At 37.4% G+C, this 18,775-nt stretch overlaps 2 protein-coding genes across 2 annotated transcripts; one reads left to right on the top strand and one right to left on the bottom strand.

Moving 5' to 3' along the window:
- The first annotated feature begins 2,518 nt into the window (after positions 1–2,518).
- On the top strand, positions 2,519–13,290 carry ASP1 (aspartate aminotransferase 1). Its single transcript, XM_077396131.1, has 10 exons — positions 2,519–2,911; positions 3,142–3,227; positions 5,534–5,740; positions 5,956–6,061; positions 6,207–6,311; positions 6,400–6,572; positions 8,156–8,315; positions 8,514–8,609; positions 12,547–12,641; positions 12,739–13,290. The coding sequence occupies exons 1-10, from the start codon at positions 2,738–2,740 to the stop codon at positions 12,809–12,811; spliced, it is 1,275 nt and encodes a 424-aa protein (XP_077252246.1). The 5' UTR covers positions 2,519–2,737; the 3' UTR covers positions 12,812–13,290.
- Positions 13,291–15,233: 1,943 nt separating this feature from the next.
- LOC143891596 (pentatricopeptide repeat-containing protein At5g16860-like) lies at positions 15,234–18,344 on the bottom strand. Its single transcript, XM_077396110.1, has one exon. It carries the CDS (start codon positions 17,952–17,954, stop codon positions 15,675–15,677), a length of 2,280 nt encoding a protein of 759 aa, XP_077252225.1. The 5' UTR covers positions 17,955–18,344; the 3' UTR covers positions 15,234–15,674.
- Positions 18,345–18,775: the final 431 nt, after the last annotated feature.

Genomic DNA, 18,775 nt, shown 5'->3' with positions numbered 1-18,775 from the left:
GGAATAATTGATTTTGCCTTGCTTTGACCAGTTTTTGGACTGAATCCACAATCAGGGGGCGGAGCTAGGAATTTGCTCCAGGGGGGGTAAAGAATGGTTGCTATACAATAATAAAAAAAATATTCTAGGTAAGCTTGGATTGAAGAAAAAAAAGCCTTGACCATTGAAAAAAAAAAAAACAAAGTTCAGACAAATTCCATTTCAAATTGCTTTTAAAATTTATAAAAAACATCATTAATATTTATTTTTTACGTCAACAATTTTAGGTGACTGGCGATCTAAGACAAGTTCAAGCTTATGTAAATTCAGATCAACCAAAGGTGGGGTTCACATGTGGTATGCCTCTGTATAACAATGGGGTTGCATCTCACTTCGGATGATTTGAATCGTCCATTGTTTTGTTTTGAATCACATATAATTCAAAAAAATGCTAATCAAGCAATGCTGACTTCTCAATAATACAGCCCCTTGAAATTAGCACATTATAACCCAACAGGAATCCTAACTCTGGCCAAATGCCATTAAGAACACCTTGATCAAATGATCCTAGGCCCTTGATCCACTAAATCTCGTTTAGGATTATGCCAAGAACAATTAAACCATTGATTTTTAGTTCTAGTGATGTATCTTATGCATGGGATGCCCGTTCAGGATGGGACCAAGACCATTTGTGTCATCTCATGATGTACTACGAGATTAAGAGTCTTGATTTCACCTAAATGTCTTGTAAAGAGCTCAAAAATCCAGTTTTACCCTTGAGGTTAATATTGTCCTCTTTAAGAAAATGCGGAGTGCTAATATCAAAACTAGGGCATGCCACCAAACAATTTTGCTTGCCTGCTCGTCTCTAGAAGGTCATTTTCGTGATTTTGGGGGTATCTTTTTATGAAGGTCATTTTCCAAAGTAGCCTTAATGCCCTATTTGAAAATAAGATTAACTTAAAATGACCTTATTTGTAAATAGCAACGGATTTTGGTGGTATGTAGAGAGACTCTTTGTTTTGGATTTTGAGTCCAAGACTGATTATTGGACTCAAAATTAATTGCAATCTTGAGTCCGATAATCAGTTTTGTAATAAAAAATCATTTCTTAAAATCCAAAACGAACAGGGCCAAAGCCATATGTTCTACTTTCAACATACCAACACATGTATGAACCATAACATGGTGTGGGAGTGTGTGATCTTTTAATTTACAGATAATCAGTTTTGTAATAAAAAATCAATTCTTAAAATCCAAAACACACATGGCCAAAGCCATGTGTTAAGGGAGAGACCATTTTGGCCTAAGTAGGGGCTTCCACCATTTCATTCATGCAGTGGCCATTAGATGCATACATCCGCAAAGCATGTTATGGCCCACGAAAGTATAACAAATTCAAGAAAAGTAGGCTTTGTAGAGTCATTGTAGCGTCACAAAGTCCATCAAAAGATTGAATAAAAAACCCACATCTAAAGTGTCATATCCTGTCTGATTAAGTTTAATTTTGACTCTCCATCTTGTCAACTGATAAAGAAAAGCTCAAACTATTCACTGGCTGATGATCCTAATGGGGGAACTGTTACTGTTATGATTATTTCAATCTGATGGCTAGGATTGTTCAGATGAATTTTGGTCTATGGCTGGCCATCAAGAAGACAAAAGGAAAGAGCTTAACTGTTAGAAGATAAAATATGAGTTCCAGCAAAATGACTAAAACACCCATACATCAAATATAAGGATAAAATTTCAAAATAACAATCCAACAGAACCCAACCGTCGACTTTGACAAATGTCAATTGGAGTCTTTGGAGGAGGTCCTGACTACCAAATATAGATACAAAATCCAGCGCATGTTTGGCAAACATGTAAAAACAAAATCATGGAATATTTGTTTATTCAAGGTGGGAGAATGGTTATAAAAAAAAAAGCTCGTGGGAGAGAGATTTGAGAGAAGGTTGTTGACAAATTCCCTACTCCAGTGGTTGCACTTCACTTTTTTTTTTGGTCTGTTACACTGGTAATGTTAAGGACAAATGAAAAGTAATTAAAAACAGAAAGATCTCACTTATATTGACTGGCTGAATTTTATACGAACATAGCGTCAAGTTTGCTTTGTAATCTTCAACAAATAAGTATCACTGCTCCTCAAAGTCTTTTCCCAACAGTCCAAGATGTTTGCAGAAAAATTAGGGGACATTGTTGTTCTCTAAAGAAAGGAGGTTGTTTAGTTGAAAAGTTATTGCAAAATATTAGATCTAGGGTTTCAAAGCCGGGTAATGTCAAAAAAATGGGCTGATGTAATGTCAGGGTTGGATCTGCCCACTTTTACTGTTAAAGAGTTGCTGGAAGTACACGTGGACGGGGTTGGTAAAACAAAGGAAAATAAATTCTTGTTTAAAATAGGAATTTTATTTTCCCTATTTTCCAATCCATACCATAGTCTCTCTCTCTCTCTCTCTCTCGTACAACTGTACAAGACTACCCGTGTCTTAAGATTGACTTCGGTTTAAAAAAGGCAAAAAACGGAAGGGTGGTTTAGTAATTTCAAGTCGCAAAAGTGAAACCGAAAAACCGTGTCTGGCTGAGACCAGAGACGGAGCTAAAAACCCGCACCTTTGACGGCTGTCTTATAAGAATCTACAGCTCGCAAGCTTTCAAAGCTCTCCCTCTGCAACTTAGGGTTTTTATTTTTATTCATCGACTTAGGGTTTTTTTATTCATCTTTTTGCTTCGAGAGAAGAGAGAAAGAGCTTCCATGGCGTCCAAAACAGCAATTTTCAGAGGAATTCTCAGTCAGAAGCCGAGATTCGGAGCTCGATCCATGTCATCTTTGTTTCAAAACATCGAACCAGCGCCCAAAGATCCGATTCTCGGCGTTACGGAAGCTTTTCTGGCTGATCCTAGCCCCGATAAAGTGAATGTTGGAGTGGTGAGTCTTCGTTTTATCAAATCCTGGATTTGACAGGCTAAAACCTCGATTTTATAAGCTAAAACCTGGATTGTACATTTTCAGGATTGTAAAATCTAAGCTTTAGCTTCTAAAATATAGGTTTTTGGTTATAAAATCCAGGCTAATGAGTGCTCTGTTTTTTCGCCGTAGATTTTTGTTCTGTTTCATCGATCTGATTTCAGAATTTCGCATTCTTTTGTATGATCTAGGGAGCTTATCGTGACGATAACGGAAAGCCTGTGGTTCTTGAATGCGTTAGGAAAGCCGAAAGGAGGGTTGCTGGAAACCTAAACATGTATGTTCTTCTTTTCTACCGATTTTTTTTTTTTCCGGTTTTCGGCATTTCAAGTAAGAAAAAAATAGAAAAAGTTATCAGACGCTTGCCATTTGGATACAGGGAATTTACAAACTAAAACCTGGATTTAATAAGCTAAAACTTGGATTTTATATGCTAAAACCTTGATTGTGCATTTTTAGGATTTTAAAATCCAGGTTTTTAGCTTGTAAAAATCCAAGATTTTACGATCCTGATTATAAAATCCATGTATCCAAAAGTTCATGCTTGTGACCGTACATACACATACATGTATGTATGCATGCATGCATACATAAACGCATACATGCATACATCTGGTACTTAATTGCCGGAATCTTTTAACCGGAAACATTCGCCGGATCTTTTACCCGGAGCCATTCTCCGGCTTCTAGTGCCTGGAATCTCCTCTTTCTCTTTTTTTCTACCACCTGCTATAGTGGCATGGTCCCATCAAGTTCATCTTTTTGCTTTCCATTTTATTCTCTCTCTCTCTCTCTCTCTCTCTCTCTATGTTTCAATGCTTTTGGAATCTTTTTCTTTTTCCCCTTTATCTCCTTTTTGTTTTTTAGTACCATCTGGTATTGCTAAATTTCCGCACTATGATGATTTATATGCAAATTTAAAATAAAATTCTTTTTCTAGTGAAATCTTTCTAGTGGCACTAGCTTTCCCATTTTGGATAAATTATATGCTTTAGACAGTTGCGTTGAATTTTGACGCCCCAACTGTAAATCTAATTCTGTTTGGGATTCTGGCCTCAATTGCAAACCTTTCTATATCATCTTTATCTTTTAATAATTCCCTGTATTCGCCTCATATTGTTTCTGTTAATGTGTTATAAGCATGAATCGTTAGCTTTTTTAAGGTCATGAGTGGAAATTTATTATCAGATTCTAATCTGTGCGAAGGTGATTATGTGGATATCTCATCACACTGGACTTAGTTTTTAACCGGATTCTGGCGCCAATTGTAAACCTTTCTATGCCATCTGTCTTTTAATAATATCCTCTCTTTGATGTATATAGTTGTTGTTATTATTTTATAAATGTTGAAGTATAAATGATTAAAAAACACCAACTCTAACAGCTTAAGCTTTTGGAGTAATTGGTTATTTTTGCCTCACAACAGGTCTTGGGTTCAAAACCCAACAACTCCTGATATTAAACTTCATATGTACAGTCAACTCAAAAGAGGGGCCGCATGTGCCATGTGTACGGCTAATACATAAAAAAGTGGGGGCCAACGTGAGGGGGAGTGTTGAAGTATAAATGATTAAAAAAAACCTACTCTAACAGCTCAAGCTTTTGGATTAATTGGTTATTTCACAATAAACTAAAGTCTTTGGCTTTTTTAAGGTCATGAGTGGAAATTTATTCTCAGATTCTAATCCATGCTATGGTGATTATGTGAATATCTTGTCACACTGGACTAAGTTTTTAACCGGGTGCTGTGTTTGTTCAATTAATGGTTGAGATATAGCAGCAAAAATTCTTAGTTGCGTTACAGTTGTGCTTTATTTTGTGGGTTGTATGGTCCTGCGTCCATATAGAATGTAATATTTCGATTACATGTGCATGGATGTTGAGCGTCAAAGATCCAACAGTGTTCAACACAGCTATTTCCATAGAACTGGTTGCTTTGGAAAAGGCTGTACAAAAAAAAGAACAAAACTTGTAGATATGGTTAAAGTTAATAGAAGACAAGTGAAAACTGTAAAATAAATTGGAAATTTGGAGTAACAGAAGAAACACCCTTCATTTGTCGAGGAGGCAGACAATGTGGCCAAAGAGGAGGTGGGGAAGTTGGGGTGGAAGTGTCTGTTAATATACAAGGTGATGATTAGGGCGGCTCCATAGATGTAATGGTGATATGTGTGTTAGGTGACAGCTTGTCTCCTGCACTTTGGTACATGTATAATCTTTTATGGGATTTATGAAAGTTACTGTTTCTCAAAAAAAAAAAAAAACACCCTTCATTTGAAATAAATTTTAGAAGAACTCCTGTTTTCCTTTGGGCGTGTCTTGTTTATGAGTTAGGGAGCTGTCCCAACTCCCAAGTAACCATCACTGAGGAAAAGGTTAATAAGGAAGCCTCCTAATAACTTAGGTAGAATTTAAACTTGTATAAATTGAGTTGAGTTGTAGAATTCCTAATAGTGAAGCCGACCCCAACTAGTTTGGGACAAAGGCTTAGTTGAGTTGAGTATAAATTGAGTTAGTTTGTTGTTCCTGTCACATTATGCATTTTAAGCATGCTGAAGTGTTCCCTGTAAATATATATACCAGGGAGTATCTTCCAATGGGAGGGAGTATCAAAATGGTTGAGGAAACACTGAATCTGGCCTATGGGGAGAATTCTGATTTTATCAAAGAGAAAAGGATAGCAGCAGTGCAAGCTCTTTCAGGTACTGGTGCATGCCGACTTTTTGCAGACTTTCAGAAGCGTTTCCTGCCCGACTCGCAAATCTATATACCAGTTCCTACCTGGTCCAAGTGAGTTCTCTAATTTTTCTCTTCATTCAAATTTTTCTGGGTATTTTTCTTATAATTTTCAGCATGTGTAATATGAAAAAGTATGAGAAAATGATAAATATACACGTGAAAGAACTTTTCATGCTTGTATATATTGAGATCTGAACTCTACAAATATCATTGTTTGTCTTCTTTATGTTTGTTTTATTCGGGATTCTAATATGAGAATGCCATAGCCATCACAACATCTGGAGAGATGCCCATGTCCCTCAGAGGACTTTCCACTACTACCATCCGGAATCCAAGGGATTAGACTTTGCGTCATTGATGGATGATGTGAAGGTATTTAAAGCACAACTGATTTACTTCACTTTATGTTATTCTGGTGATCAAATTATTGCCTGACAGATTTTTTTCTCTCATTATAGAAATTTCTTGTTGTTTTATGCACGCCTTCTTTGTCTTATATCTCTTTTTGTGTGTATAGAATGCTCCAAATGGTTCATTCTTTCTGCTGCATGCATGTGCTCATAATCCAACTGGGGTGGATCCTACAGAGGAACAATGGAGAGAGATCTCGTATCAGTTTAAGGTGGGTCATTTCATGAGGTGTATCTTACTATGTTATCAGACTAAAAAGTCTAAATTCTATATCTACATTTTTGGTCTTAATACTGCAGGTAAAGAATCACTTCCCCTTCTTCGACATGGCATATCAAGGCTTTGCTAGTGGTGATCCTGAGAGAGATGCAAAGGCAATTCGAATTTTTCTTGAAGATGGGCATCTGATTGGGTGTGCCCAATCATATGCAAAAAATATGGGACTTTATGGACAGAGAGTTGGGTGTCTCAGGTATATGCTTTAACTAATTTCCAGCCAAAATATGATTGTACAGATGATCGGTGTTTGCTTTTTGGAATTTTTTACTTCTTTGACGTATTGGATCACTTCTTCCGTTAGCACATTAAAATTCATTTGCTACTTTGACATGCTTATATTTTCATTAAAATGCAAATACCTTGCTTTAAGAAAAAAAATAAGGCGCCAGCAATTTACTTGTCCCAGATTCACTTTATGCCTTGTCTACTATTCCATCATTACCAACCAATCTCTGATAAATTAGTTCTTGATTCTCCTATTGATTTCACCTCTCGTTTCATGGTTTCTTTTTTCTTTTTGTGTGTGCGCGCGCGCGTGCGTGCGTGTTTGTTTGTTTGTTTTTCTCGTCTCGAGTATGAGTAAGATCTTGTTTACATCTTAGTTGTGATGGGAGTTTGGGTAGGAGTTCCTACAAGGAGGGAGTCATGGGATACATGTAAAAGATAATTAAAATGGTGACTGGGATGTTTTTGTTTCTGTACATAATACAGTTGCAGCTTCTCAACATAACAGGGTATTGCAGCGGTTCTTTAAAAATGTGATCATAAGACATTTTTTTCATTGGAAGTCGTAATTAAAATTTAACGGTTGATCTAACGAGTGTGAATTGATTGTGTTTCTTGATAACTAACCCAACCTCTTGTTATATATAAAATGAATGAGGGACACAGAGGATAAATGTGATACCAATCTCTCTCTAAATTTTAACCACCTATTTCTTATGTTTTAACCTTTTCAGAATATATCGTCCAAGACATTTTAGGTGCTAAGGTTTTTCCTTGTTGGCAATTGACACTCTTCAAAGTTGCATTTTTAATACTAGTTAATGTTCCATGATACTCATTTCCTCCTCTAGTCAACCCACTCTCCAATTATTGTTGGGCCCTTGTTACCTTTTGCTGGCTTTCTCATCAATTTCCACTTCCTCTCAGATCATTGTTTTAATGTTTTCTTGGTTTAAACTTTAAACTTTAGATCATTTTGGGACATCTCGAGCATTTAGGATTTTTATTTAAAGGTTTATTAATTTTGTTATTTTTTTGGTATTTTACTCATTAAACTTTCCACGAACAATAATATTTCCTTCCAATGTTGTATTAAAAAGGGCAATTGCTTTCCTTGTGGCTTGTACGTAGCAAATTACTTTTTATCTGAGTGAGAGTGTAAATAATAATGATCAGCGTACTGCAAGCCATACTATGTCTTAGATGTGTAAGTGAAAGGGTCTTGTTAGAGCAATAGAACAGGAGAGAAGAGATGTAGGGATCAGGGTTAACTAATTGGAAGTGGAAACAGTTCCCCAGTCATATTTTTTTGTTGCAGTGCTCTAGCTATCTTTTTTATTGCATTCTTTTATTACTTCACATCTTGGTTGTCTTCTGACATCTTTGATTGGATGCTATATGGACTCTTTCTTTCTTTACCTATGTTTTCAGGTAAATGATGTAATATACAGTATCTGTGTATGTTCTCCTTTTTCTTCTACTAAAGCTTCTTGGAAGTGTGAAAGGTTTTTTCATACTCCCTTTGGCTGATTCTGCCTTTTCTGTCTACAGTGTTTTATGTGAAGATGAAAAGCAAGCAGTGGCTGTAAAGAGTCAGTTGCAACAAATTGCTAGACCCATGTATAGCAACCCACCCATTCATGGTGCACTTATCGTTTCAATCATACTCAGTGATCCAGACTTGAAGAATATGTGGTTGAAGGAGGTGAAGGTAATGATCAGCTATCTTTGTTTATCTGTTAATGCTATTTCCTTGTTAAGATTCTTTGATTCTTAAAGCAGTATATAAGATATTCCCTGGTTTCTTTTATTTATGTGTGCTGTGTTTCACTTTGTATTCCAGATCGGATGGTTTTGTTCTGTTCGGCTTCCTTAATGTTTGGTCATTTCGTCTGTTTTTTGTTTCCAGGTCATGGCTGATCGCATCATTGGAATGCGATCTGCACTAAAGGAAAACCTTGAAAAGTTGGGTTCGCCTTTATCTTGGGAGCATATAACTAATCAGGTAAAACTTTGTTATATTAATATACATTGAAAGATCATGCACAAATGTGTGGACACAAATGCAGGATTTTGCATTTGTGAATCGTTCTCAAACATTAAACATTTTATCTTGGGATTTCATGACAGACGTCCGCGCATGCATATGAACTTGCATGTGCACAGGATGCACCAAAGCAGTTGATTGCTTGAATGCATAATACTGATGTGTTGGGATATGCTTTATGAACATAGATGCTCACAAGTGTCTGTGAGCATAGAGCTGTTGTTCCTTTCAAGCTACATACGCATTATTATACTGAATAAAACAAACACACGATGGACATGCTCAATGACTGGTGAAATCTCAGCACTTGCAGATTCGTGAGCACCTTAGTTACAAACTATTATTGACTTCAAATGTAAGTACGAATGAACACAATATTATACAAGACAAAATATGCTAGAACGTAGTGCAGTTCGAAATTTCGGATCACAAACACTAACACATACACGATACAAAAGAAGGGAAGTAATTTCAAAAGCTGAAATTTATGAATATTCGTAAAATGAACTGATGTTTGAAGAATAGCAAAACTATTTAAGTGATTGCACGGAATATTGTTTTTGGCATCGCCTAGATGAAAGGATTGAACTCAGCCTTTCCCATAGGGATGATGCCCTCAGGCATGTAATTGTTGAGACTAGGGGTTCAATCTTTTTCTTTAACTGCCCAGGAGAAGAGAAAAAGATAGAAAGAAAACAAATCTACATGTAAGGATCTGTTATAATAAGTCAAGCATAAATAATCATTGGCACCGGTATTGGATGAGATTCTTATAGCAAACAAAGTTATTGATACCAGGCACCCCATTGGCGACAAAGGAATAGTCGGCGAAATTGACATGGAAAAGGCATATGACCATGTATACTGGATTTTTCTAGAGTTCATTTAGGAAAGGATTGGGTTTGGGGCCTGTTGGAGGAAATGGATGAAGGAGAGCATATCCATGACATTGTTTTCTCTCTAGCTGGCTTCTTTGGTTGCTCCATGGTTATTACGCTGGGTGACCCCATACCTCATCTATACATTATGGTAGTGGAAGTGCTAAGCCTTCTTCTCTCCAAAGCAAAAGAAAGTGGCTTTATTTGTGGGTTGGAATTGAGTATAAACTGCCTCCCGTTCTCACACTTGCAATTTAGCAATGACACTCATCTTCCTACGGGAAGATTTGAAGTATACAAGTAACCTAAAAAGAATCATCATGTTGTTTGAAATGGCGTATGGACTGAAGTTTAACTTCTTCAAGAGTTTTCTAGCTGGGGTGGGTGATGTAACCAAGGTTTTAAATATCGGTTTTGGTACCAATTTCGGACCCCACTGAAATCTGAAATTTCGGGCTGAAATCTGAAATTTCGGGCCGAAATTTGGTATATCAGTTCGAAATTTCGGCCGAGATTTTGTAACAATTCTTTTTTTTTTCAAATGACATTTTCTCTAAATTTCGAACCGAAATTACCGAAATTCGAAAAAGGGCGAAATCTGAAATTTTGCCAAATTTCGGTTTCGGTCTCCACCGAAATCCGAAATTTAAAACCATGGATGTAACATGGGTGATGCAACACAGCACACCCTTACTCTCTCGGATGTAGATTCGAGGAAATGCCCATTACCTATCTCAGTCTATCATTGGGGTATGGGGTTCCCAAAGCTTCTCAATGAGACCCGGTGATAGAAAGATCAGAAGAGAAGTAACTTTGAAGAGTCACTATATATTCTCTAGGGGTGAGAATCGCCCTCGTTAAGGTGGCTCTGGGGAGTCGTCTGATGTAATGAAGTTTCAGTAAATGTGATAAAATGAATAGAGAAATTGCAGAGACTTCTTATGGGAAAGAGAGGCAAAGGGTAAGTTGAAACATTTAATAGGGTGGGAGAATGTGTGCAGATTGAAGCCTCAAGAAGTGGTTGGTATTGGCAGAATAAGATTGAGGAATCTATCTTTACTGGGAAAATGGCTCTTGAGGTGCGGGGAGGAGGCATTATGAGACAGCATCATTGGTGACAAATATGGGCGGGGCTGGGGGATTGGGAGAATAGGAACCCTAGTCTAGGTAAATGTTCAGGTGCATGGACTTCCAGTTGTGTGTCTAGACCGTTGTATGAGCCTTGTGTCAGATTCTCAGTGGGTACAGGGGTGGAGGCAGATATAGCATGAGGGGGGCCATGGCCCCCCCAATGACTAGCAAAGTCCTTTTTATTTGCTTGGCTGTACATGCATGATTGGCTAGTTTAGTGGGCATGGGACCCCCAATGACCAATGCTTAGCAAGTGTAAATTAGTCCGGTCTCCCCAAGTGTAAATTCCTGGCTCCGCCCCTGAGTGGGTAGGGGTGAGAGAACTCGTTTTTGGGTTGATCTCTGGTTAGGTGAGTCTTGTTTATACCATGCATTTCGGACCTATAATTGTTAACAACCGATATCGGGGTTAGAGTGTTATTATATGGATGGGAAAAGGGATGGGGGGTGGATTGGATTATTAAGCTTTGGAGGAACCTTTAGGATAGCGAGACTGTTAGTCTCTCTCTACTTCTCTTCCTCTTTGGCTCCAAGCACTACCCCCCTTCTTGTCATGACGATATATTGTGGACCCCAGCCATTACATGATATTTTTCTGTTCGCATTTTTCTGCATGTTGGCTAGCGATGGCGGGGCTAGCGCCATATTCTCGAGAATTTGGCATTATCGGCTCCCCTTTGGGTTGTGTCTTTTGCATGGACGGTTGCAAACCTGAGGATCAACACATACGAGTGCCTCAAGAGAAGAAGGGCCCCCCTTGTTAGTTGATGCATCCTTGCAAGAATGAAGAAGAACCTCTGGATCATGTCTTGTTACATTGCCCTTTCTCCTTTGGATTATGGAGAGCCATCACCAAAAGTGATTTGACATATTTGGATGGAGAGAAGCAAGCGCTTATTTGAGGATTAAAAAAGAGAGTTATGGTAGAATAGTATCGAAAATAAAAACGGACCTTATTGCTTGGGGCAGAAATGGGAAGATAGTATTATCCTACACCATGGGAGGCATCTTTAGGAATTGGCAGACGGTTATCTTTGAAGGAGGAGCAACTCATCTACCTACATCCGTAATGCTAATTTGTAAGCTGTAACTTAATTCTGGAAAAACCCTTTTGGAGCTGCTGATATGCAGATAAAAAGTGGGAGTGAATTTCACCCAGGAATTCCATTCACCCCTGAAACAGAAGCGAGTTTTTCCAGCAATGAGTTGAGATGAATTCACTCGAAAAAACACAGAAAGTGGGAAAAAGGGGGTGAGTGGAATCCAGTTTCTGCTTTCCTTGCACAACCAAACACTGGATAAGTGGGGCACCTGTGAGTAAATTTTGCACGAGTTCCATTCCTGCTCTCTTCTCACATACCAAACAGCGTCTTTATGATGAACTGATTTTTTTTATTTTGCACGAGTTCCATTCCTGCTCTCTTATCACATACCAAACAGCGTCTTTATGATGACTCCAACCTGAACAATCAGAGATCATGATGAACTGATTTTTTTTATTTTGCACGAGTTCCATTCCTGCTCTCTTATCACATACCAAACAGCGTCTTTATGATGACTCCAACCTGAACAATCAGAGATCATGATGAACTGATTTTTTTAATTTTTTTTTGCGGATTTCCCCTTTGCCTTCTACATGGGAATAATGAGTGCAACACTTTTGTTTTATGTTTCTAAATCCAATCATTTTCTTTCCGGATTTCCTGTCAGGCCCACCTCTAAATTTTATTCTGAAGCATTCAATGTTGAGCTATCGTTTTTTGTTCTGTTCATGGATCTGAACTAGTTTTTTTTTTACTGGTTTTCTGAAATTACTTGCAACTTCTCTACTGATCTCATTATTTTCCATTACAACAATCTCCTGATTCTACCATCCTTTCAAATAGATTGGCATGTTCTGCTACAGTGGAATGACCCCGGAACAGGTCGACCGTCTGACAAAGGAGTTCCATATTTATATGACCCGCAATGGTCGCATAAGGTAAATTCTCTAAACTATCTGTATTATTCTTTTTAATTCATTACTAGTAGCTTTTTTCTTGTGGAACTATCTCAATAAATATGCACTGAATTTACAGTATGGCGGGTGTTACAACGGGCAATGTTGGCTACTTGGCTAATGCTATCCATGAGGTCACAAAATGTGCTTAGAGCCTCTAATTTTTCACTTTCCTTCAGAGGTGATACCAAATGGGAGGCTTTTACTGAGTGCCAGGATTTATTTTATTTTCTCTTTCTTTTCTTGTTTTATTGCATAAGTGAGCGCAGGCACACCAAAACCTGACAACAGACTAAGAGCCGATGACCATTCGGACGCCGAGGGTATTGGCCTTTCTTTTACTTCTTTTTTTCTAATAAAACAAGTTGTCAGTTCAATAATTTTGGTTGGTATTATTTCCCTTATGGAAGGCAATAATTTTGGTTATTATTTTTGGCTTGTGGAAGGGAATGGATGTTACACATCCCTTTTTGCTTTGGGTGTAAATTTTTTCTTTTCCAAAAGCATGTAGATGCAAAGCAACACTAAATCACTTGAAACTATGTTATTATGACATTCTAATGGCATAGAAATTGTTAGAGAATTATTGATATTGCTCTGGTTGGAGAAAGTTTATCATTGTTTTCTGTGATTCTCTCTCTCAGCATTACTCTTTTTATGTGGTGATTGAATTGAAAGGTGAGAGACAGATAGATATTTTCAAACAGTGTAGCTCACATTTGTAGCATGCCAAATTTTGTTAGACAAAAAATTATAAAATAATGTTTAAATGAATGATAATTGTTGAATTAAATAAAAGTCATGTCCAACATGCAATGGAGCAAGACGGGGGTAACAGTCTCCGACATGCATGGTCACTTCTCTCAAAGAATGACACAAGCTACTACATACCAACACTTTAAAATCTAACTTAAATATTTTGACAATCTACAGAAAATTCTCAAAAGAAAGTCATTGAGCAACTAACCCTTGTTTTCCACCATAATCACTGGCAAAAAAATATCTTTGCTCGGTTAACTTTTGGGTGCTGACCATATGTTTTGCTAGAGATAAGAGGATAATCGGCCTAGATAAAAATAGTGGGCCTCACTAGATCAATGGCCTGCATGCCATTGATCTGTTATGCTAGAGATCAATGGCCCCACTAGATCGATGGTATATATGAAAGTAGTAGTGGCCCCGCTGGATCAATAGCTTGCACCATCCATAGTTCCTCTTCTTTATCCGTTAGAATGATTATTATTAGAATATTTCAGTGATTGTTGTAAATTTATCGTATGAAAAATAGAGAGATTATAATGATCTCCAAATTTTTTAAAAGGGAGATGATAAATTCACACCTCCTGTAGGATAATACGCACCCCTTTTAACGTGAATAGCTTTTTTCACGTTACAAGGGGGTGAGAATTATTCTTAACGACCGTTTTTTGTCCTCATCCATCAATCTGCAACCATGAAAAAAATACACGGAATATTTGTTTACACAACGTGAGGGTAGGGTAGAGAGGGCTGGTGAGAGAGAGAATTGAGATATTCTCCAGAGGGGGTTGGAAAACAGAGAGAAAAAAATCCCTAGTTAAATAGTTATTTTATTTTCCTCTCTCATCCCATGCCCTCCTGACTCACCATCCCTCAAATCTCTCTTTGTTTTCCTTGTTTTTCTTTCTCATTCCATGATTTTTTTTCACGGTTACCACCAAACATGCCCGTAGTTTCATGAAGTTTAGCTTTGGCTAATATTTCCTTTGTTTGGATGTCCTCTTATATATTTTGAATTTAGGTTCTCCAATAGATTGAGAGGCCTTGTATGTCTCTTTTATATGCAGGTTTTTGAAATCCCATGACTGCTGATCAAAATTGTCTTATCTAATACAAGAATAGGTTTTGTTAACTAGTGCCCTAATGCATTGTAGAATTCATTTCCCAATGCACTCTTAACAATATAATGATTTAATAGCTATAAAAAAAAACTCTACAGAAACGTACATGAGATTTTCACCTCATACGGCTCCTCGTTCAATTCGTTCGAAGTAATTGGATCATTTTCCTCGTTCGAGAATCTCCTCCCTTCTTCCACTCCGTCCCGAAGAGTAACTAGGACCAATTCAGTCACGTCTTCCTGTTCCAATTGAACACTTTCCATTTTTTATTATGATCAAAGGGGAAGATTATTCTTTTTTTACATTTAATATGTATTTAATAGCTAGAAAGAAATTCACTTGTATCTTATAAGGTGTTTAATGATTAAATGAAATTTTACATTTATAAGGTTTTAAATTTTTCGAGGGCCACTAAATTTTCCCATTAGTATTATTATTGATACTTGATAGTAACCCTAAAGAAGTTTGAATTTATAATAATTGCTATAAATTTACATGTTTATGATACTTAACAGCTATAAAGAAATTTACATTTTTAAGATATTCGATAGTTAGAAGGTTATAAATAATCTCGAGGGCCACCCAAGTTTTCCCATTGTATCTAGCATGGGATTGATTGTCTAGGCAATTTGGTAAAAAACCATTTCGCAGCTCACAGAAATCGATCCAGAGGACAAGTGGTGGTTACAACTTGAAGAGGACCACTCACACACTCACAAAAACGCCTGATGAAAGAGGAGAAGGCGAAGCACGAAGAGGGTTTGCCATCATAGGAGATGGATGGAAGAGATGAGTGGATGATAGATTCAAAAATACATAAAAGGTGTAAACCACAACAACTATCACCATCACTATAAGGCGAGCCAAATCAAGATGAGGATTGGCAAATGCAAGCGCCATCTTCATCTGAATCTACGATAAGTCCGCTGGAAAGGAAAGGATGGTCACTGAATTGACTGTTATTTTCAGGAGATAACAGCCACCGCGAAACAAATTTTGGCTTACACTTTTAATTCATCAATGGTAACTGTTCTCTCTTGAAAAAGTGAGCCCGCGAAATGGGTTTTTAGTGAAATTGCCTGGGCAATCCCGTAGGATAGATTATAGATAAAAAAGAAGTTATAATATGACCCTCCTAACAGTTTCCTTTCATTTGTTCATTCAAGCTCTTTAGAATCTTGAACAAATCCTCCCATTCAGGATGTTGTGCTCTCTCCCTTGCAACAAAAGAGTGCATCCCATTATGCACCTCTATCCAACTACAACCAACTCCTTTCTTCACCCCCTTCTCCTTCATCACCTTCCTCATCACCTCCACATCTTCCCACCTCCCGAAATCCGCCAATATATTCGATAAAAGCACATAATAACCAGGGTTTTCGCAGTCTGATTCGAATATCCGAGCACCTGCATAAATCCCAATCTCTAAATTAGAATGGATTTTACAGGCCCCAAGCAATGCCCCCCATATATCAACATTAACTTCCATTGGCATTTTCTTAATTAAATCCAAGGCTTCACTTAACCTTCCAGATCTCCCCAATATATCCACCATACACGCATAATGCCCTTCACTAGGACTTATTCCAAATATCTTCATACCATTAAAAATCTCGATCCCTTCATCAACTAGTCCTCCATGGTTACAAGCTGATAAAGCTGCAATAAAACTGATATGATCTGGTTCAATCACCCTCCTAAAGATTTCAAGAGCATTTTGGCCTAAGCCATGAATTGCATATCCTCCAATCATTGAGTTCCAAGTAACCAAGTTCTTCTCTGTCATAAGATCAAACACTCTTCTCGAATCTTTGATCCTCCCACATTTCGCGTACATGTCTATCAGAGCACTGCCCACAAAGGTCTGACCTTCAAACCCATTCTTCAATGCCCACAGATGGAGTTCTCTTCCTTGTCGTAAACTCGAGGTACCCGTACAAGCTGAAAGAATACTTGTAATGGTAATTGGGTTTGGTTCAGTTTCAACTCTAATCATCTGTCCAAATGTGATGAGAGCTTCATTGAAGCATCCATTTTGTGCATAACCCACCACCATTGAACTCCAAGAGATCACATCTCGGTCCGTGATTTGGGCAAAAACATTAACAGCACTTTGGACTGAACCCAATTTGCTGTAGACTGATACAAGAGCATTTCTAACTCTTCTATCTGATTCCAATCTGTTTCTAAAAGAATAACCATGGATTTCTTTACAGTAATCCAAGTACTGTAAATCAGAAATTGCGGGAAGAATACTTGCGATAGTTATAATATCGGGCTTCAATCCTGAACTCAACAATTCGTCAAAAATTCTCATCGCTCCATCAGATTGCCCATTCTGAGAAAAGGAAGAAATGATCCCGCTATAAGTGATCACATCCAAATCTAATCCAGAAAGCTTCATGTTCCTAAGAAGGTTTATGCTTTCGTCAAAACAACCATTCTGAGCATGGCAAGAAATCATGGCATTCCATGCAACCTTATCAGTAGATTGAACTGAATTATAAAAAAGCCATTGAGATTCTCTGAGTTTTCTGCATTTCCCATACACTGAAATAAGAGAATTACGGATTGTTGAAGCAGATTCATATCCATTTCTAATAACATAACCATGAATTTCTCTAACATTCAAAGAACGTATAGACAAAGCGCTTGTAATTGTCACATGATCCGGTCGCAACCCGCTCTTAACTAACTCTTGTACTTTGATCATGGCTTCACAATCAAACCCGTTTTGTATATACGCAGAGATGATTGAATTCCACGAAACAATATCCCTATGAGGCATTCTTTCAAACACATGGATTCCATCCCACAAACTCCCACATTTTGCATACATGGCAATGAGGGCATTTGAAACAAATATATCTGAATCCAACCCAATTTCCTCGACTAAATTATGAATGTTCTTACCTTGGCGGATATCCGATAATGAAGCACATGCTTTCAGAAGGCAGGAAAAGGTGTAAGAATCAGGTTCGAATCCATCTTTCATTATTCGGTAAAAGAAATCCAAGGCTTGCTGATACAACCCATTTATGGAGAATCCTCTGATCATGGAATTTACTATAAATACATTATAATTCGAAACCCGATTGACAATCGACTGCGCAAGTGAGATATTTCCGCATAAAGAGTACAGACCGATGAGTTTGGTTGCGAGGAATGAATCTTTCTCCAACCCATTGATTACTATCTTTGAATGGATTAACTTACCCAAAATCAAGTTCTTGTCGAGAACACAAACTTCCAGAAGTTGCCCATATCTTTCTTCAGAGGTTTCGGAAGAAATGGAGGTGTTGTAGCTGAATTTCGAATTCTTTGCAACTGTTAAAGATACCCAACTGTAGAAATTCAATTTGAATAATGATATGGCGGTGAAAGGATTTGGATTGAGAGATGATATGGGTCTCATTTTCTATAAAAAAGCAAGAATCTATTGTGTTTGCACGGCTCAAATTCGTTTTCCATGGCAGTGACACTTAAAGAGAGAGATGAAAGAACTCGAAAACTAGAAATTTGGAAGTATGAGATGGCAGTAAAAGGATTTGGATTGAGAGATGATATGGGTCTCATTTTCTAAAAAAAGGACAAAATCTATTGGGTTTGCATGGCTCAAATTCAATTTCCATGGCAGTGAAACTTGAGAGAGAGAGAGAGAGAGAGAGATGAAAACTAGAAATTTTGAAAAAAGAACTCCCTTGTTGAGTAATGGAGAATACCACAAATCGGGGAGGGATGAAAACTAGAAGTTTTGAAAAAAGAACTCCCTCGTTGAGGAATGGAGAATCTAAATGGGCTAAGTTCTTCCACCCTTTTGTGTTAATTCTAATTGAATCCCATTCATTTTCTACCTATCCTTTTTACAAGAGTATATGAGATTATGTATTTCCATTAGGGTAATTTTGGCATTTCCTGCTCCTTTGAAACGTCAAAAAGCAATCATTGATGGGCTAAGTTCTTCCACCCTTTTATGTTAATTCCAATTGAATCCCATTTATTTTCTACCTATCCTTTTTATAAGAGTATATGAAATTATGTATTTCCATTAGGGTAATTTTGGCATTTCCTGCTCCTTTGAAAAGTCAAAAAGCATTCATTGGTGGGCTTAATTCTTCCACCCTTTTCTGTTAATTCCAATTGAATCCCATTCATTTTCTACCTATCCTTTTTAAAAGAGTATATGAAATTATGTATTTCTCTTAGGGTAATTTTGTAACTTCCTGCTCCTTGGAA

Source organism: Tasmannia lanceolata, unplaced genomic scaffold (genome assembly GCF_043159265.1).
Source record: "Tasmannia lanceolata isolate RefF3 unplaced genomic scaffold, GAP_Taslan_0.1 ptg000015l, whole genome shotgun sequence".
Classification (NCBI taxonomy): domain Eukaryota; kingdom Viridiplantae; phylum Streptophyta; class Magnoliopsida; order Canellales; family Winteraceae; genus Tasmannia; species Tasmannia lanceolata.
Note: the sequence above shows the minus strand (reverse complement) of the source record. Positions and strands in the feature narration are given on the sequence as shown.

Coding starts and splice junctions, on each gene's coding strand:
- ASP1 (XM_077396131.1), top strand. CDS start 2,738: ATGGCGTCCAAAACAGCAATTTTCAGAGGAATTCTCAGTCAGAAGCCG. Junction 6,312..6,399: donor AGATCTCGTATCAGTTTAAG/GTGGGTCATTTC, acceptor TTAATACTGCAG/GTAAAGAATCACTTCCCCTT. Junction 12,642..12,738: donor ACCCGCAATGGTCGCATAAG/GTAAATTCTCTA, acceptor CTGAATTTACAG/TATGGCGGGTGTTACAACGG.
- LOC143891596 (XM_077396110.1), bottom strand. CDS start 17,954: ATGAGACCCATATCATCTCTCAATCCAAATCCTTTCACCGCCATATCA.